This window comes from Triticum urartu, chromosome 2 (genome assembly GCF_003073215.2).
Source record: "Triticum urartu cultivar G1812 chromosome 2, Tu2.1, whole genome shotgun sequence".
In the NCBI taxonomy this organism is placed as follows: domain Eukaryota; kingdom Viridiplantae; phylum Streptophyta; class Magnoliopsida; order Poales; family Poaceae; genus Triticum; species Triticum urartu.
In genome coordinates this window covers 463,040,628-463,061,271 of record NC_053023.1, presented here as the reverse complement: position 1 = coordinate 463,061,271, position 20,644 = coordinate 463,040,628, and the positions used below count along the sequence as shown (strand labels likewise).

General features: G+C 43.3%; 2 protein-coding genes across 2 annotated transcripts; one reads left to right on the top strand and one right to left on the bottom strand.

The window, feature by feature from the left end:
- Positions 1-6,019: 6,019 nt before the first annotated feature.
- On the top strand, positions 6,020-14,270 carry LOC125537900 (calmodulin-binding transcription activator 4). The gene is made up of 12 exons (XM_048701224.1): positions 6,020-6,357; positions 7,060-7,185; positions 7,261-7,376; positions 8,194-8,282; positions 8,629-8,674; positions 9,394-9,853; positions 10,166-10,287; positions 10,694-11,116; positions 11,193-11,866; positions 12,418-13,009; positions 13,149-13,475; positions 13,867-14,270. Exons 1-12 carry the CDS (start codon positions 6,348-6,350, stop codon positions 13,948-13,950), a joined length of 3,069 nt encoding a protein of 1,022 aa, XP_048557181.1. The 5' UTR covers positions 6,020-6,347; the 3' UTR covers positions 13,951-14,270.
- Positions 14,271-14,763: 493 nt separating this feature from the next.
- Positions 14,764-17,216, bottom strand: LOC125537901 (mediator of RNA polymerase II transcription subunit 30-like). Its single transcript, XM_048701225.1, has 3 exons — positions 16,762-17,216; positions 16,092-16,169; positions 14,764-15,296 (listed from the first exon to the last, which is right to left on the bottom strand). The coding sequence occupies exons 1-3, from the start codon at positions 17,110-17,112 to the stop codon at positions 15,198-15,200; spliced, it is 528 nt and encodes a 175-aa protein (XP_048557182.1). The 5' UTR covers positions 17,113-17,216; the 3' UTR covers positions 14,764-15,197.
- Between the last annotated feature and the right edge of the window lie 3,428 nt (positions 17,217-20,644).

The window sequence follows — 20,644 nt, the reverse complement described above, 5'->3', positions numbered from 1 at the left end:
GTTCAGGGGCTACTGAGGGAGTCCTGGATTAGGGGGTCCTCGGACAGCCGGACTATATACTTTGGCCGGACTGTTGGACTATGAAGATACAAGATTGAAGGCTTCGTCCCGTGTCCGGGTGGGACTCTCCTTTGCGTGGAAGGCAAGCTTGGCGATTCGGATATGTAGATCTCCTTCTCTGTAACCGACTCTGTGTAACCCTAGCCCCCTCCGGTTTCTATATAAACCGGAGGGTTTAGTCCGTAGGAGAAGAACAATCATAATCATAGGCTAGCTTCTAGGGTTTAGCCTCTACGATCTCGTGGTAGATCAACTCTTGTAATACTCATATCATCAAGATCAATCAAGCAGGAAGTAGGGTATTACCTCCATCGAGAGGGCCCGAACCTGGGTAAACATTGTGTCCCCCGCCTCCTGTTACCATCAGCCTTAGACGCATAGTTCGGGACCCCCTACCCGAGATCCGCCGGTTTTGACACCGACACCAAAAGCATGAAAAGATAACCTTTAGATTTCATCAAGCCTTATGGCAACTGTTGTGCCCAAGAAGTCCACTATGAAAAAAACCCAAGCTAAATCTCCCATGAAGCCCAGAGCCATAGCAGATGCCCCAGATTGCACCTCCCCGCCTCAAGAAGCTTAGGACCCAACTGCCTATTATGATGACAAAGAAAGACTAAAAGCATTGAAAAACAACGAACCATATGCCCTAGCAAACAAGACTGCCCTAAATCCCAGATTTTACACTACCGAGTAGCATGATCTCTACGAGACTATTTCATTTGACGAAGACACAACGATCCATGTTATGCAATATATTGATTGGGAATTCATTAATAAGCATAAAAACATCTAACCCGTGCACACCAAAACTTCGAAACCTTGGATCCTGACAAGTCTATGTCAGAAGCCCAACCCCCTTGGCATGAAGAGCTCATAATGCAATTATATGCCACAGTTCTCATCCATCCGGGCAGTGGAATCAAATGGATAACCGATGGTGTGTTATATGAATCTTTGACTAAAGAGCGGGTAGAGATTCCTAGCCGCCCACCCAAAGATGAAAATTTGTTTATAAAAAGAGGTAAACACACTTGCAGTACCTTGACCTGTCTAGCGCGGTCACTTTGGTGCCCAAAGCTACAAAATACATGAAACATGTACTCTGACTTGTCCTAGCACAATGGCATGTCAATACCGACATCAAATACGAAGAAGCGTCGATCTTACCCAACATCGAGTAAACTCATGTCCACATAAACGGAAGTAGCTGGAATCGAGCACGAAGGTGTGCCGATGTTGTATAACTAGACACGGACTGTCGGCACAACCCTTGACGTTGACGACGCCTTAAACATAGTTGTCGACGCGTCGCCTCATGCATCACCGTTATCCAACCAAATGATGACGACTTGTCCGAACGACACATCTTTCGTGTCGGATCATGTGTCCCACAACTCGAGATCATTGTCATACTAATGCTCGAAGTAGTTGGGGGTGCCAGAGCTCGCATTGGTACTCAACTGCCGAATCCTAATGGCCCCCACATGGCCCTCCCTCATCCCAAAGCACCCGCAACTCCTCCAGCTGGTGCTCCAATTTCACATTAGGGTCTTTTAATATTAGTAATTATGAACTAGAATAAATAATAATTATGAACTGTATGCAAGCCTAGGCCTTTCATCCATTCCTACTCCAATGCCTCTAACATTTCGTGCAAGCCTAGCCCTTTCTTCCCTTGTTCAACTCCTTCCTCCTTTCCTCTACAACACCACTTGCATCTACTGCTTTATTGCCAACGAGGAACCGATTATCTACAAGATACACCACGTAATCCAACTCCCAATGCCATGACTCATGTATATCATATCAAACAATTAAACCAAAAAAGTGTTAAAAAAATTGGCACACCATGCATTGAAATCCAACAACACGGAAAACAAGGGCACTTACACCGTCATGCAAGCACTTGTACAAAACCTAGCTGCCATGTTTGTCGATAGTCAAGACATAGAACTTCACCCCGAGTATGACAGTGAGGGCATCTGATGAGTGGCACCACCGCAACCCGGCCGCCGAGAGCTAACCTGACAGAGCTCGTCGACACGACAAGGATGGGCGCACACGTGGATTGACACAGCAATGGCGGTGGAGAAAAAAGGAGGGGAATTAGGGATTTGGTGCATGGAGAGAAAGGAAGGGGAATTAGAAATTCGGTGGGCGAGACACGTTTTTTCTATCCTCGAAGGCATTTTGGCGTGAAAGCCCCCATGCAAAGTGGGCAATTTCACTTATGCTAAAGTGGAGCTTGTGTACGGGTCAACATAGGGCGTACGAGCTCTATAAGCTCAATAGTGGACGTATATTCACGTCTTGTCATATTCAATGACCATTCTGGATATATCTTTGAGTATGGTGACCAAAGCAAATTTTGGAAAAAAGTTGAGTGTGCGCCAATGCATTTTACTCTATTTAGGGCGTCTTCAATACTGACCCAAAAATTTGCTCTCAGATCCGTCCATAGACACGGATGCGGAAGCCGGCCATCCAATGCTATCATCTATATGTCCACCAATAAGGGCAATTTGAAATCCAAATAAAGTATGATCCATAGGCGTGAGGATCACTCCAGCGCTGGATCACATGCCTAATCACAACCAAAAAGAGACAAGTATACTTAAGTTTTTACATACCCCAATCACAAAAGAATACAAGTCCAACAGTCAATGCGAAAATTTGAGATTTTCTACCCTACCATACCGGCAATCCAAACCTCCACACTCAAGGTGCCGTCACCGCCGCGTATGCGGCCTTTGCCTCCTTCTCTGTCGCGTCCTCCTCCTCCTCCTTGTCCGCCGCCTCCAACTCATCTTTGCGCCGTTGCAACATCTTGTAGCGGACGGCTTGCATGATCATTCTTGCTTCGGCGTCAAAAGACTCCAAGTTCAAGGACAACTTCCTGGCATCGTCTATATCGGTTGCGATCTTCACCTTGTTTTCTTCGAGCATCACGTTCTTCTCCTCCAACATGGCCTTCTTCTCTTCGATCATGGCCCTCTTCTCTTTGAGCGCTAGCTTCTTCTTGGTCACCTCCATCAATAATTTAAAACTCTTTGCCTTTTTTACTCCTTGATGTCCGAGCACCTGACGCATGCCTCTTCCTACTTGGACAAGATGTCCTCGAACCTGTCTATCATCTTGACCACTGCACCTTCTCACTTTGCCCTCTCATCCTCCCACTTCTTTCATCGAAACCCTCTTCTAACCTTCTTGGGTGGTTCTTTTCTTGGGTCGGTTGGGTGATGGGTCTATATTTTACGCATTTTTAGAGCTCATTTTTTGCATGTTCTCTTCATATATCATGTCCCATTAAACCAAATAGTTATCCATTATGCATGATTACTGGTATTTATACTTTTCATTATGAGCATTGCACATTTAGTATTTTATTTGCTTTTTATTAATTTTCTTTTTTTTTCTTGTGTCTATAGGTGTTTTGGAGCAATCTAGGACCAATCATGATGAAAGAACCAAGGAGGGGTTCAATATGGAGACACCCAGGGGTAGACTTAGCCATTTCGAAGGCCGGAAAAAGTCATTTTCCCAAAGTGATCCAAATAAAGATCTAAGACCAGAAATGGACCAACGTCATTCATACGAATCCAACGAGCCCAAGAACTTCAAATTCCGAGTTCGTGTGACGAAATGGTGGCCGTTTGACCAGAGGAGTCCACACTAGAAGACGGCCTTTTGAACGACCGCGAGCGATCGTTTGACACGCAAACAACTCTGAAAGTTGCCCTTCCAGACGGGATTCTTCACCGATTCGGTCTCCGTTCAATCCCATAGGATCCTTGGTTCGTAAAGAAGAGATTGGAAGGGGATTTGGCTCATTGTGAGCCTTTAGATGAAGCCCATCAAGAGAGGGGGCTAGGGAGGCTCTCTATATATGTCATCTACAACCCTAGCCGCCGAACGGAGACCACGCCATTCATCTTCCACACCACATATCATCTCCAACACATCCAAGTTCATCCCCATTGCTTCTCCATCACCACCATAGAGGAAGTGACAAAATCAAGAGGAAGAGGAGGAGTCTCCACCACGCGCCGTCGTCATCATCATCACCATCATCACCTCCTCCCTTCACCCGCTCTATGCCGGCTTGTAACTTGACCCTATTCTTTATGTTTGAGTAGATGCATTTGTTCTCAAGGATACAGATGACTCTTTTATGATTAGTATTATGATTAGTATTATTTCCCAAGCGATCCAATATGTTCGTGTTCATGTTCAAGTTAGTATTCTCGCGAGTGTTGAGAGGAGGCCTCGCTCACACTTTTGCCATGATTGGCCGTGGAGGAACTATTGTCGCTGCATAGGGTAGGATGTTGAGGAAATTTGAGGTGACAGTAAAACCCCAATACCTAGTCTTTGCAAAGTTGATAGGGGAGTTCAGGTAAAACCATATCTGGCCGCGTCCACGGTGTGACCCTTAATTATCATGTGATTGTAACCCTATGAGGAGACCATGATGGTGGCGTGCGTGGGCCATGGGTTTAAGAGTCTGACGTGTCTCATGTCCAAACTCCCATAAAGCCCCCACGTTTGGTTCCTGTTTGCCGGAAAAAATGATCTGGACTGCTCCATGGACAGATGAGTTCGACGTTGGATGGCTTCCAAGGTCTGGACGGCATGGTCCGAACGTATGCAGGCGCTTTAAAAGTCGGTGTTGGTAATACCCTTATACCAGTCAAAACTAAGAGCATCTACAGCCGGACTAGGAAAATCTGGGCCCTACAACGCCCGCGGATGCGCCCGGGTGCATCCCCAGACGGTGACCGGACAGTCCTAAAATTTGCTCATCTGCATCTGGATACCTTATACTAGAAATCTTAAATCCACACAAAAGCATGCAAAGGATAAAATCCACGTACTATGTAGATCAACTACCCTAGTCCTTGTCGGAGATGTCCACTATCTCCATGCCCGACTCTGGGTACATGGGCGACAGTCGTGGATCCGGCTCCTCCGCATCAGCCTCTGCATCCATCTCGGCTTCGACCTCGTCGAAGAGCGCGTCGGTCGTCGCCCGTTCCTACCGGATGAACTGTCGGTTGGCCTCCACACAGGCTCATCTTAGATGGACTCCAGGATGGCCTGCTGCTCCGCCGTCTCGGCCGCTTGGGCGACGGTGAAGTCCGCCTCCACGTCCTCTATGTTGAAGCCCGGAGCCGACGCCAGCTCCTACTCCGGCTACTCCTCCTCGTCCTCCTCCGGATCCGCCACCTCCATTGGAGCCGGCTGCTGCTCCTCTCCTTCCTCCTCCGCCGCCTTCTCATCCTCCTTCTCCGGCTCCAGCAAGTCCAGAGACAGCCCGACAGCGACGCCGGCAGCGTGCGCGGCATGCCTCGCTTGGATCTCCTGCTCAATCTGGTACCGGCGCTCCGGCGTGAGCATAGTGTGCGTGGTTATGTTCTGCTGGACCATAGCGAAACTGGAGAGCGTGGGAAGAGCGGCGGAGCGGGAGAGATGGGGTGGATGGGCTCGGGCTGGCGGCGCGGAGAGGAGGGAAGGTGGATGGGCTAGGGTTGGGGGACACCGACCGGATTAAATAGCCGGATTTGGCCTCGGGCAGCAAGCCGGAGCGGCGCCACGCGGCATTCACACCCCCCACATGAGAAGATGTCCGTCAGATCTCTGGTTTTTTGGTCCATTCCGTGTGGGACCCCATCATCAGTCCGACGTGATGGACGCGTCAGGACGTGCCCAATGCCCCATATTCGCATCATATTTGGGTTGGATATACGGGTCAGCCTGACTTGAGGCGTCTGTCTAAATCGAATTTTTATGATCGGTCAGTGATCGGGCCGTCCGGCCCACGGTTTGAGGCCCGGCTGTAGATGCTTAAAAGGCAGGTGTCGGCCTTGCACGGTGGAATTTCCACGTGCGCGCGTACAACGCAGCACCACTTTATTCGATACCAGTATACTTTGAGGGTGGACAACACAAGGGGACAAAACAGCGGGTCTCCTTCTCCGCGTTGATTCTTGAATCACGGAACGGAAGGAAGGAGCCGAGCCGATCCCCCCCTCCATCTCGGGTCACAGCAACTTCCCTTCCCCTCCTGCGTCCCAGCTATTGCACTTTTTTGGGAAAGAACCCTTGGTGCTGTCCTACCTCCCCATCCAAGTCCAAGCAGAAGCAGCATCAGCGCCTTCACCCACTTGCCTGCCTACTGTTTCAGTTCTTGTTTGTTTGGAGTCGGGGCTTCCATTTCGTGGAGTTCTCGTCCAACCCCCTCCTTCCATGAGAGCTTCGAGGCGGCCGGATCTCCGCAAGTGACCATGAGCCAGAGTGAGTGGAGCTCTCTCATCGTTTGTTCCTTTGATTCTTTGGTAGGGCTTGTGAGTTGACCTGGGCGGGACTCGACTTCTTGTCTTGGACCCGGGAGTCGAGTGCTTGTTAAGGTTGATGCAGTAGCAAGGGGACGTTCTTGTTCTTGTGTAGGGCACTTAACGCTAGATTGTGTATTTCACCTTGGAATTGCTCTTTCTTGGGCCCTTCTAATATTGTTGCGGCGATATCAAATTTGGTCTGCAGCCGATCCTTTTCAGTAGCCGGGGCCATTTTTTATTTTGTACTCTATTTTTTAATTCTTATTACAAGGTCAATGGTCGTAACTGCTACAGTGCTGTTTAATCAAACAAGAGTTCAACTGTTGCTCAAGATGGTTTAATCAGCTTGTTTTCCATGACCTAGGGTTCCAAGTCTTAAATATTTTCGTTTTAATTCGATCAGAACTATTATTTTCATTAAGATTTGTTGGGTGGCACTAGGCTTGTCTTAGGATTTCAAGTAATCCTGGTCTTCACCATACTGTTGTGCTTGTGCAAACATTGGATCATGTTTGACTTCACAGCTTTATGTAGCATCATTGTTTCGAGGAGAGAATGATTGATTGCTTCAACTCATGCATAACTAAATGTTACCTTCATTTTGGGCCTGGTACAAAACCGACTACTACTTTGTCTTATCTTCCAGTTCTTCCTCTCGTAGGTTTCGACATCAACGTGCTTCTCAGAGAAGCAAAGAGCAGGTGGTTAAAGCCTTCTGAAGTCTACTATATCTTGTTGAATCATGAGCAGCTCCAGATCACCCACGAGCCACCGAATAAGCCACCCAGTAAGCACATCTCCTTAATTTTGAGAAATTTGCTTTTACTTCTATTTTACAATAACAGCGTCATTTGTTCTCTAGGTGGTGCACTATTCCTTTACAATCGCCGTGTGAATCGGTTTTTCCGCAAAGATGGTTATGCATGGCGAAGGAAGAAAGACGGAAGAACTGTCGGGGAGGCTCACGAGCGATTGAAGGTTTGCTTCAGAAAGCTCAGTATAGTGTCATAGTATTCCAGTTATTTGTCTTGTCAACACTCTTGCCAACAAGAGAGGTTGCCGTCTGTCAGGACTTGTCGGGTCAGTAGGTGTGCAAGTTCCTTCTAATAATGCATCATCCTTCCAAGTAGCAACACAATTGTACAGTCTGTGTGATGTTGTGTGGAAAATCAAATATCACAAATTAATCAGATCATTCACATCCATTTAGTTGAATTGCGTTGAACATTTGTACTTATTCATTTATAGTTCTTAAATGGATATCTTTGCCCAGTTTGCTTTACCATATAGTTTTTACTGCTCTGTCAAGCAATACATCGGAATTGGGACAAGGCAACAAGAAAGAACTATGTCATTTTGTAGTCATTCTTTTACTTGATTTTTTTTGCAACCATTCTTTTACCTGAATATTGTATAGCTGAAATATCTTTATTTGGTGTTCTCTGCAGATAAATTACTTATGGTTTGGAATTTGAATATCTAATTCTAGAGATAACTTTAATTTATGAGAGACAATGCAAGTGACACGAGTCTTACATCTACTGTTCTTGCAAACAGTGTATTGAGCTTGTTCCTTTTTTTAGCAATACATGTGTCTATATATGTTGTGATATCTTAGCAATCACAGCAATGCTAATACACATGCCTAGAAATGAGAAGATGTTGTATGGTTAGCCTGATCATTTTGTATTGTAATGGATTTTAACGAAAAGTTTATAAGTAGAACTTCAGAATTAGTTGTTAATCAACACACTTAGCACTTAATCTTATATATGAAATTTTCATATCAATACAGGTTGGAAATATCGATGCTCTGAGTTGCTACTATGCTCATGGAGAGCAAAATCCATATTTTCAGAGACGATGTTTCTGGATGCTGGAACCGTAAGATCAGCTTCGCCATTAAGCTATCTCAGTATCTTAAGACTTCTTTGAGATTGTGAACTATGCCATTTATAATTTTATGTTACCGTTAGGTTGCAATTGTGCTAAGATGCCTCAGTGCTACTCGCTCCGCTCACAAATATAAGATGTTTTGGATATTTCAATATGGACTACATACGGACTGAAATGAGTGAAGAAACACATTAAAATAGTGAATGTCTTATAATAGTGAACGGAGGAAGTACTTGCTATTCATTTGCTATCTAGGAAACATTGCAAACATTTTTCTATGCAAAGAAGAGCGATTGGTACTATTTATTATAATACATATTCTCCTTTTCTGCAGTGCATACGACCACATTGTGCTGGTACAATATAGAGAAGTAGCCGAGGTATGTGAGTATTATCTTTGGGAGCAAGTATAGATTGTCATGGTATCCTTTCCTGTGAATTTTTTTGCTGGTATTATCTGGTCAAATCATCTGTGTGGGAAGTGGGAAATAAATAGTGAGAGAACTTGACTGAGTGAGCTAATAAAAGTGGAAACTTACAGTTATGGTTGTACACATATAATATAAGTGATAACTGCTGCCATGCGCCTTAAATATTTTCATAATGGATTAGATAAGGTCGTTGCACTATTCCAGAGAAATTTCTTACGACCATTTGCGTAATTGGGTCTTTTAATAGGATTCTTACGACATTTCCAATCTACACAGTTATAATCTGTTCCCACCAAATAACTGAAGTGGATGTTTTTTCTTTGTAACTAATCCACACCGTTATAATCTGGTTTCACAAAATAGTGGTGCAGGTCTTCTCTTAAACTAATCTACAACGTCCAAATGTGACCCTAGCAAAAATAAGCAGTGATCTTTTCTCTTTATCTCAATTGACGTGAGAATTTCGATCCCTCCAAACGAATGCGGCACCTTGATCTCACCTATTGATTATGAGCAATTTAATATGAACTTGAAAGTAGTATTCAAATCTATTTGATTTGATCTCACTCACTTGTTTAGTGATAAAATATTTCCATCCAATCTTCTTAATTTGAATACAATGGGAGCACATCCAATGAGTAATTTTTTTGCATGGAACTTTCTTACAGGGACGATATTATTCAACATTGTCAAATGGGTCAGCGGGATCTCTTTCGACCTTGAGTTATCCAAATGACATACATGGAAAGCACGGCTCCACATCAGACTTTAGTGAGGGCAATGAATCCCACCAGAGTTCTGTAACTGAAGTAAGTTCTTATTCTGCAAACAAAGAGTACAACCATGACAGTGGCGTTCTACTAAGCATACCGGAGCTTCAGCAATCAACTGTAATGGGGATGCCAGAGCTTGACCAGAGTAGTCTGGAACGAAGTTCCGAATTTTGCATGGTAAATAATAATGACTCTACAAACACATCTGGGCTCAACCAAGCTTTGAAGAGCATTGCTGAGCAGTTAAGTTTGGGTGATGATGACTACATTTACATAAATCAAGCGCGTTCTTTGGACTTCACTACAAATACTGAGGCTGCAGATGTACAGGGAAATCAGACAAGCAATAGTCTAGGTAAAGTTTCTGGTAACCCTGCATATCTTCCAAGCTAGATCCATGGAAAAACTAAACTAGAATATCGAAATTGATAAATAAAAATGGCATACTGACAAGCATGCTTTGTGCTTGATTTGCCAAAAGTTTATTTCCTCACAGTACACCTTTGTGATTCAACCTTTTTTTGCCGGCGTCTTGATACCACTTAATTTTGTGCCAAAAGTTTCGTCTAGAGACGTCAATACACACTATAAGGCGTCATACTCTGGACTAACTTATTGATTGTCTGATATTGTAAATTAAATCATATTATGTCGCATCCTTATTCAGGTGACGATGAAGCAAATCAAATTCGACCAGAAGGAGCTCATGGTGTTGGCAGGGGGATATCATCATCATGGGAAAATGTTCTGCAGTCCGATTTAGGTTTGCCAGCTTCATCTACATACCAGGTAAGGAAATGGTGACTGATTTTTACTATCCTCGTGTGATTTCTTCAACGTAAAGAATGAGTTGTGAAGAATCTACTGTGTTATTCTTATTGCTCTTGTAAGAGGGATACCTGCAAAGTCTTCCTGGTTGAATACCTTGGAAGACACTTTCTTTAACTAATTCATCGAGGGCATTTAAGTTGCTGTGCATTTAAGGTTTGGGCCATGATAGTGCTACTTTAGTAACAGAATGCATAAAATGAAATGTCCTAACCATCTTGTTGGCTCCATGTCAAAATTGTGGTCAGAACGTACTTTACCATGCCCAGAACTATAACAGTTGTTTTACTATGTAAAGAGTGGTGATTCTTTCTTTGTTATCACCCTCAATGAACTGTGTTGACACCTTACATTTTACCATGAACAGTTTGGTGCCCACTATCAGCAAAGTTCGGAATATCAACCACCAGGAGGCCTAGACGGCAGTAATTTGCAGCTGCAAATTTCTGCTGCTAAAAGATTTCTTTTGGGATCAGAAGACCCTATCGACTCACCATCTTATAACTTCATACCAAGAGATGAAGGAATCAATGGCATTAATACTCTTTCAGCTCATGACAGTAGTCTTGAAAGCTGTCTGAACCCGGATTGGCAAAGAACAACACCTGTAACACTTCAAAGCAGTTCGTACCAAAGCAATTCATGTGGCTATGAAATATCAGAGTTCTTCGACAATGGTCAGTTTGAACTGTCCTCCGAAGAAGATACAAGATTAGCCTTGAAACAGAAGCAACAGTTTAGCATTCGTGAGATCTCTCCAGAATGGGCATTCTGCTATGAGATCACCAAGGTACACCACGAACATTTTAGCTTTCTACGTCAAACACCAACTAATCTTATGTCTTGTTGTGCCTCTCTCAATGCAGGTCATCATTACTGGAGATTTCTTGTGTGACCCGTCGAATATATGCTGGGCAGTAATGTTCGGTGACACTGAGGTGCCTGTTGAAATTGTTCAGCCAGGTGTTCTCCGCTGCCACACGCCACTACACAGTGCCGGAAAGCTCACACTCTGTATTTCCACTGGAAATAGAAAAGTTTGCAGTGAAATCAAGGACTTTGAGTTCCGTGCAAAGTCAACAGCTTCTAGTTTCACTGATTTCGCACCGTCATCTATGAAGTCTACTGAAGAGTTGTCACTTCTTGCCAAGTTTGCAAGAATACTTTTGTGTGACAATGGATCCTCTGCAGCTTCGGGTGATGATCCTCAGCCTGGACAGAGTCCAAAACTTAAAATGAATGAGGATAACTGGCAGCGGTTGATTAACGAACTTGATGTAGGATGTGAAAATCCACCAAGCAGGGTTGATTGGATCATGGAGGAATTGCTGAAAAGTAAATTACAACAGTGGTTATCATTGAGACTCCAAGGAGATGATGGAACATGTTCTCTGTCCAAAAATGAGCAAGGTATCATACACTTAATCTCTGCGCTGGGCTATGACTGGGCACTGTCTTCAGTTCTCAGTGCTGGCGTTGGCATAAATTTGCGTGATTCGAATGGATGGACTGCACTTCATTGGGCTGCTTATTATGGAAGGTAATCAGAAAAATATATTCTACTGCTGGTTATTTAGATTACGTTTTGACTAACCAGGATGAATCTTAACGTAAAATCAATGGTATAGGACTTAGATGCGCAATACTTAAGGCACATCTAGATGTGCCTTGGCAAACCCGTTTATTATAACTCTTAACTTCCTAAAAAGTTATTTACAGTTCTTACAAACAAATAATATATTCTTTCATTGGCTGAAGAAACCATTGTTTTTCCAAAATTTCAAATGTGGTTGTACTTGGGTACTCTCGGCCCCCATGCCACTAACTTTGTAACAAGTAATGCCCAACTGCAGAACGTAGGTCACAAATGAAGTAGAAATGGACACTGTATGTTGAATAGAAAAGATAACCTTTTAGCATCCAAGATGTCTTGACTAATGGATTTTGTGCACACAAAATGCAATACATCAGCATATCTTGAAATGACTTGTATTTTTTTTTTACATCTCTCTCCATATGTTAGTGTGTATTGCAATTTATTGGCATGGAACTAGCAAACAACCTTGTTAAGTAAGTCCATTTTTATTGCAGGGAAAAGATGGTTGCTGCACTTCTTGCTGCTGGTGCTTCAGCTCCAGCAGTCACCGATCCCACTGCACAAGATCCAGTGGGCAAATCAGCAGCTTTCCTGGCTTCTGAGCGAGGACATGTGGGCCTTGCTGGCTATCTTTCAGAAGTGGCGTTAACTAGCTATCTTGCATCGCTGACTATAGAAGAGAGTGGTATTTCAGAAGGATTAGCTGCAATTAAAGCAGAGCGAGCAGTAGAGAGCATATCTCGGAGAAGTGCCCAACTTCATGGGGGCACAGAAGATGAACTCTCACTGAAAGACTCTTTGGCGGCCGTGAGAAATGCAGCTCAAGCAGCGGCTCGGATTCAGAATGCCTTCCGTGCCTTTTCTTTCAGGAGGAGACAACACAAGGACGCTCGACTTAAGGATGAATATGGGATGACACAAGAAGATATAGATGAACTTGCAGCTGCATCAAGGTTATACTACCAACATCATGTTTCGAACGGTCAGTTTTGTGATAAAGCAGCTGTTTCAATTCAGAAGAAATACAGAGGTTGGAAAGGGCGCAAGAATTTTCTCCAGATGCGCAGAAATGTAGTTAAAATACAGGTAACAGAGTTATAAATATTTGGTTTAAAAACTGCATTCAAGTTGAACTCGCTGGTATATGATTGGGCTTTGAACTAGTACATGATATCAGGTAAGTTGTGTTTTACTTTGCTAACATTAAAGACCTTACTTTGTACAGGCTCATGTAAGAGGTCACCAAGTGAGAAAGAAATACAAGACATTTGTAAGCACTGTTAGTGTGCTAGAGAAAGTAATACTAAGGTGGCGCCGGAAAGGACATGGGCTACGTGGCTTCCGAGCCGAACAATCAGTGATGATTGAAGCAGAAGAGGGAGAGGAGGAAGACGATGATGACTTCGAAGATGATGAAGCAGTCAAGATCTTCCGTCGGCAGAAGGTTGATGAATCTGTGAAGGAGTCTGTGTCAAGAGTGTTGTCCATGGTAGACTCTCCTGAAGCAAGGATGCAGTATCGTCGAATGCTCGAGGAATTTCGCCAGGCAACTGTAAGTAGTTCATGGATTTGACATTTAAGCAATGTTGTGATCATAAGCCAAGTTGCCCGATGAAACTATAGTTCATACCACGATCTAGAAATATTAGAAAAATAAAGAGCAATTTCTCAAAAGAACAAAAAGACTGAGGTGCTAACCTCTTTCAAGGGGGCAAATCCATATGTAGTGAAATCTTACTCTTTGATGTGTAAAGCATAAAGTAGTGATATGCACAGTGTCAATTTGAAACAAAATACTTCTGAAGAGAAAATACCATTTATTATTCATAGATGAACTGCAAATGTTGACAGCTATGTAGAACTCATTAGAGTGCATTTGGTTTTGTTCTTTCTATCCAAAATCAAATCTCAGCAGTGCACTTACGATGCTGGTCTAAATGCAGGCTGAATTGGGTGCGTCTGATAAGGCAACATCATCGATACTTGACAACGACTTACTGGTAGAAAACAACAAGTTCACATGCTGAAAGAAGCACGTGGCACAAGCAGCGTTTGCGGAGCTTCCTAGAATGATGTGAAGTAACTAGGTCTTTGGTACAGTAATATGCAGCCCACTGTGACCTGATAGTGTGTGTCCAGTTTGTACAGTGTTTGACTGATTGTTGTAGAGTGATGGTTGTATCCGACGATGTAGTTGCCGGGAGTAACACCCTTCTGTTATCTAAAAAGAGGATGATGGTTCTATGTAGTGTTGTCTGTAAGTTATGTATTAATTGGGAATGGCAGGTTATGAACACCATATCAGGTATCTTTAAATTAAAGGTTGCTCGGTAGAATTTGGTCAGCATATTCTTTCATTTCCACTGAATGATGCATAGTCTGCGCAACTTCGAGAACCAGATTGTTCACATGAGCTACTAGTAACTAAATTGGTTGTTCGATGATCCATTAAATCTTTGGACGTAAATGTATATTTTTACGAAACAAGGAAAACTAAACAATGCAGAAATTGTATGGCATATCTACTGGGTTCCTAATGTGCAAGAAGTAAATATGTAGGTGTTTCACTACAGTATTGCATGAAGATGTTTCTTGGTTAAAGAGAATGGCACTACAGTATTGCATGAAGATGTTTCTTGGTTAAGAGCGAATGGCAGGAATCCTCTATCATGTGAATGTGAACAGAAGTAACATATTCTTTGGGCCATTCTTCCAAAGGCTCTGAAACTCTCATGCGAAAAACTTAGAAGGATATCAGTCCTACAGAACTCCCTGAATAAATACAATCGAATGAGAGACCAAATTGCACAGCTAATGGACTAAAATACTTTACAGGCATATCACGGTCTTTCAGCACTTTCACTTAAAAGAAAAGAATATGCTCCACACAGAACACAAGTCCACATAAACAGTGATCACAAAAGAAAAGGAAGGGAGCATTACACAAGCATTGGAGCCAACGTCGAATCCTCAGAGAAAATAGAAGAATATCCCCTGTTATGGCCATAGCCATGTTGGGTCCAATATGCACCTTACACGTGTTTCGGTTACTAGCAAATCTGCATTTAACGCCACTCGTTACATTTCTCAAATCCTTAAGGGCAATACAGCACGATTTCACAATTTTGTAACAGTGATCTGGTCATATCGCATCTACTTTGGTCATATCCCATTCACTTTCCAATTAAAGAGAGCACCGTATGCAGTTTGGCCTTGGCACCCATCAAACAGTCAGATCCCTTGGGACTTGTAAGAATTGATTAGCAGCAACAACTCACACTGAGCAAGGGCTTTGCCACATTGATATATCTGATATTAGATCACGGAGTTGATCGATGAGGAGTTTCAGCTGTTTGTTTTTGCTTTCAATTTCCTGCAGCAGAATCCCAATGTTAGACTTCCTTACCAGAAAAATGTACGTTATGTCATGTTACTGGATTAAAATAACGGATATTGTAAGTTGTCATACAGCCGATTTGAACTTCCAGACAGCATGGATGCTGCTACCTCCGTCCCAAATTATAAGACTTTAGCCTACCAAAAACGTCTTATAATTGACAGAGGAAGTACTATATAGAGAATCTTCCACTAGGGACACACTGGAATAGCTTCTAGTGATTGCTAGGGGTACTTAAATGATCCATTTTTAATTCTATATAGAAAGGATGGTGTGCTCCAACCTCTGGAAAACCTTGTTGCATTGCTCTAAAGACATACATCAACCTTGGTAAATTCAGAAGGCATGCAGATGATGGCAAATAAACAACAGATGCACTTCTGCGCCTTTACCAGAATAATTCCAGAAACATGTAGAATGAACATACTCTTAATGTATACAACAGAATGAACAAGACAATCCAAGCACTGGGAAACCAGAACCAAGACAAAGAAATGAAAAGAGGGGCTCTGTCTGGGAAACTTCAGGTTTGCACCCAAAGACCGGCCTGTTTTTTGAGGCATTTTTGTCATGAGATTTAAAAAAAAAATCAAGCCATATATCAATATGTCATAAGCACCAATATGGGCATCTCATTTAAAATAGGTTACTTGGGGGTGCATCTGACATTCAACGACTGACCTGGTACCAAGTACCGACTGGTTCCTGATAATATCCTGAGTCATGCATAATGGTATCAATCATAATGATTAGACCTTCTCAAGGGAGTACCTTTCTCAAAGAAGATGCATGCTCTTCCAATCTCTCAATCTCGGCTTGATCACCTTTGGATTCTGTTGGCCCCATCTCCTGAAAATATCCCGACATAATTATAGACATGTAACAAAATGTGAACCTAGTAATCACGAGCACTGATTTTAATATAAGTGGAAACAGAAGGAATTAGATCGACACTGGATGTTGGTTCTGTTGATTCAATCATAGCTACAGCAAGCAAATTTTATCCAGAATGGCATAAGCATACCTAGTAATAAATCTGTTCACGGAGCAGGATGATAATCAACCCCCTTCTCGGAACCAAAATCTCGGCTCATATAGATATATAGTAGGATAAACAAGTCGGCTACCCAAAGTTCTTGTTTCGCCCCCATTTAATGACCAAAAACTCAATATCTCTTCTGTTCTAGGGAAATAATGTCTAGCGTCTTCAACTGCTCAAATGTGGCAAAACTCGATTGCTAAAAATGTTATGCATTTATTTCTTGAGTCAGACAAGAAAAGGCACTTAGCTCACTAGTTTCAAATAGGCCCATATCTCCAAAATCGAAATGACATTTTTCATTCAAAGCTGTACCATTGAAATGTCCCTAGTTTCTCCTCAGGTTCACACACGGTATGATAATATGTTAGGATCGCATGGCCCAGTCCATCAAGTTCTCACCTGAGTAGAGGGCGACACCGCGGCAATGGACGCGCGCAAAGCCGCCACGGCGATCTTGTACCGGTGCCTCGCCTCGTCGAGCGAACCACCAGAGCCCCCCGCGGCTCCCCCCATGGTATCGGCGTCGGAGTCGGCGGAGTGGGGTGGCGGGGGAGCTGCGTTTTGGTGGTGGGGATGCTGGGAGGCGGCGGAAGCGGCGGTGGCTGTGGCGGAGGAGGACCAGAGCGCGGGGTTGCAGAGCTCGTCGTTCATGGAGGAAAGGATCTGGAAAGCGGAGGCGATCGTCTCCTCGAGGTGCCGCTGGCCCTCCGCCGCCAGCTCCTGCCTCCGCCGAGCTGCGACTGAGGCCATTAGTTAATCTCGCCTGAACCCTAGCTCTCCGCCGCCGATCTGAGCTTAGCTCAGTCCTGGCAGCTAGTAGCTTGCTAAGCACTTTCCGGGCCGACCTAGTTAAGAGCCGAATGGGCTTAAAGGGCGAAACTGGGCTCGTGTCTGGCCTCGCTCGTCCAGCATCATTTATATGTCTCAAAAGTTGCTCAAAAAAATATGTCTACAGTTTTTTTTTTTTGATAAATCTATGTCTACTATTTGAACGCCAGTGGTTGTCACGGAATACAAAACTGTGAAAGATAAATAACATAATTTACTACATTTTTGAAGATTATATTTAAGTCCTAATAATATTTTATTAACAACATCAGCTGAATAGAGAAAATACTAAAGCTAAGCATATATTTATATCATGAGAAAAAAAGCTAGAAAAGTAGTAAGCATGAGTTATTTCAGCTCATAGTTTCCACTCACATCATAAAATGGTACATAGTCTCATCACTAGAGCCATCTCTCCAAGCAAAATAGATATGTTGTAGTGAACAAATTACAGTTTGGGTGGTGATTAAATTGCAATATTTATGATTATGATTACTCACGGCATAATTTAATATACGCATCCTGTTCGTGACATGTAAATTGTTAATGCAACAGTATATACAACTAATACTCAACCCAAAGACTGTTATCCACATGCATATTAGGATATTAAGTGCATAACAAACAGAGCATTGCAATAAGCATCATGATACAATGTAGACAATAAAACTATCATTCAAGCGTGATAAAGAAAACACTATTTTATTCTTTAGTAGCAACAATACAATACAATATGTGTCTTGTCAGCTCTTGTCAGTGGGATATAGAATACTACATGATTGAACTCACTATCATACACCACTCACTCTGAAGAACTACTGATCAAACTTGGCCAAAGAAGAAAAATAGATTGGAGAGCATGCATGACTACTTAGTTATGCAGCAAATAGAACCACAGAAAAGTCAATAAAATTCATAAACAAATATGATCATAAAGTGACAATTCATCATATCCCAACAAACACAACACCGATTACATCAAATTAATCTTGATCATGTGAGGCAGCTCACGAGAGCCTTGTATTGAGGCATAAGGGAGAGGATGTTATCTAGCTATTGCCAGGAACCCAACGTCCTAAGGAAACTACTCACACCTGGACATGGTGGCAGAAAGGTCGATGAAGATGGCTCCGATGATGGATTCCCCCTCCGACAACACGCCGGAACAGGCCTCCAGTTTGGATCTTCCCGGAACAGGAACTTGCGGCGGCAGAAAAATCACGAAAAATTGGTGTGGGGGTTTCAAGAAATATATAATTTATAGGCTGAGGGGGGCATAATACGGTGGGGGCGCCAAATGGGCCCACCACATGGCCCCACTTGCATGCATGGCTTGACAGCATGGGGGCCACGGCAGGCCCTGGTGCTTTCTGGAATTTTTGTCCTCTGAAAAAATCATCAAAAATATTCGGGGTATTTTGAGGTCATGAATATCGATTTTCTAAAAAACCAAAATCATGCAAAAACAACAACTGGCTTTGAGCACTGAATTAATAAGTTAGTCCAGAGAAATAATATAAATTGCTATAAACAATATATGAAAAGATATGATATAGTAAGAAATAATCAAAAATCACATATACGTTTGAGACATATCAAAGGGTTTTTGCAAATCTTTATAGTTCAGAAGGAGTCGAGGACTTGAATATTCTGTTGGATGGTATTCCTCGGAAGATGACGGATGGCCTAAATGCTGACTTATCCAAACCTTATAATCTCGAAGAGATAAAGTGTGCTTCTTGTTTCAAATTTTCCCAATGAGGGCCCTAGGACCGGATGGGTTCCCCGCTCCATTTTTAAGCTTTGTGTTGAGGTTAAAAATTGTTAAGCTTTGTTCATTTATTTGCACTAGTATCAACCTTTGGTGCCTAGTGGATGTAATATATTATAATATGTTGAGATGTCCTATTATAACTTGTATGCTTATCATTAACTGTCGTATATTGCATAGCGCGGTTCGCACCTCATGGGCCGCACGTTGGCTGCAACCACCAAGCACCAAAAATGGGTTGAAAGAACCATGGGACGAATGCATCGCATGCCACTTCTGGGCCGAAAGCACCACAGGCGTAAAATGGCCCAAAACCTTCGCAAGATGTGGTATGCTCAAGGGCATTACGCTCCATGGGTCATGAAGGGGCATGAAACACGATGAGCCGCTGATGGGCCAAAATTAGTACGGGCTGAAACGGCCAAAATAATCATGGGCCACAAAGAGGCCAAAAGTAGTAAGGCCCCATGAACCAAAAACAATTTGGATATATAATGGGCCGTAAATATGCCAATGTACACCACGGGACACAAATGAAATCAAAAGCATCACAAGCTGTTAATGGACTAAAAGGGGCAACAGACCAAAAATGACCCATAGGCAAGAAGGGACGTTAATGGACCAAAAGGCATGATGGTCCGGAAATGACCCGCTAATGGACTAAAAGGCGCGATGGCCCATAAATGGCCCTGCAACAACATGGGTCGTTAATAGACCAAACGACGCGACGGGCCAAAAATGGTTCAAAGGCAGCAAGGGTCGTTAATGGACCAAAAGGCGCAACGGGCCGAAAATGGCACAGAGGCAACACGGGCTGTTAGTGGACCAAAAGGCACGCGAGCTGAATATGGCCTTGAGTAAACACAGGTCCTTAATAGACCAAAAGACACCACGGCACGGAAATGGCCGAGGGACATGCAGACCATAAATTGGCCAAAATGTACCATGAGCCTTATATGGTCTCAAGACTCGACGGGCCGTAAAAGAGCCAGAATATACAAAAGGTTGCAAATACCTAGAAGCATCACGAGCGGTAAAGATCTGAGCCAGTACACAGGTTGTCAAGGTTCGAGCCACTACACGGGGCCGTTAATGGGTTGAAAGCAAGTATGGGCTGAATTAGAAAACGATACCACGAGCCACACATGGGCCCAAAGTATCAATGGGCTGGGACCATATTGAATGGCCCACGGGCCCCTAATGGGATGAATTCAGACATGTCCTAAGGGGTCGTGGGTACCCAAGCCGTAAATGGGCTATATACAAATAGATTGTTATGATGCCGATAATGTGCTGGCCTGATTACTTTTGACTAAGTCAAGTGGGCCTTAAGAAGGCCTTTTGCTGGGCTGACCTTTTTAACAAAACATGCCACTATTAGAACGTGCCACGTGTCGATGTTTCATAGGCGCATATCATCCATTGGATGGGCAACACATGTCATAAAGTAGAGCTGGCACGTGGCTTTGTTAGCGAATGAGAAGCTGACGCATGGAAAATCATCATTGATGGGGGTTGTTAACGGGTATCGGATCCGGAACCCGCACCCGATGGCTTAACGGCACCCCGTTACGGTGGTTACCACATGTCGGCTACCCTTGACGAAACAGTTCTGTGAAGCATCATTTATCATCATGGAAGTGGACACTTCCATGATGAAAAGTGATCATTATTATTGAACAC

Coding starts and splice junctions, on each gene's coding strand:
- LOC125537901 (XM_048701225.1), bottom strand. CDS start 17,112: ATGGCCTCAGTCGCAGCTCGGCGGAGGCAGGAGCTGGCGGCGGAGGGC. Junction 16,170..16,761: donor CGGTGTCGCCCTCTACTCAG/GTGAGAACTTGA, acceptor GGATATTTTCAG/GAGATGGGGCCAACAGAATC. Junction 15,297..16,091: donor ATGCATCTTCTTTGAGAAAG/GTACTCCCTTGA, acceptor ATTCTGCTGCAG/GAAATTGAAAGCAAAAACAA.
- LOC125537900 (XM_048701224.1), top strand. Junction 7,377..8,193: donor AGGCTCACGAGCGATTGAAG/GTTTGCTTCAGA, acceptor ATATCAATACAG/GTTGGAAATATCGATGCTCT. Junction 13,476..13,866: donor AGGAATTTCGCCAGGCAACT/GTAAGTAGTTCA, acceptor GTCTAAATGCAG/GCTGAATTGGGTGCGTCTGA.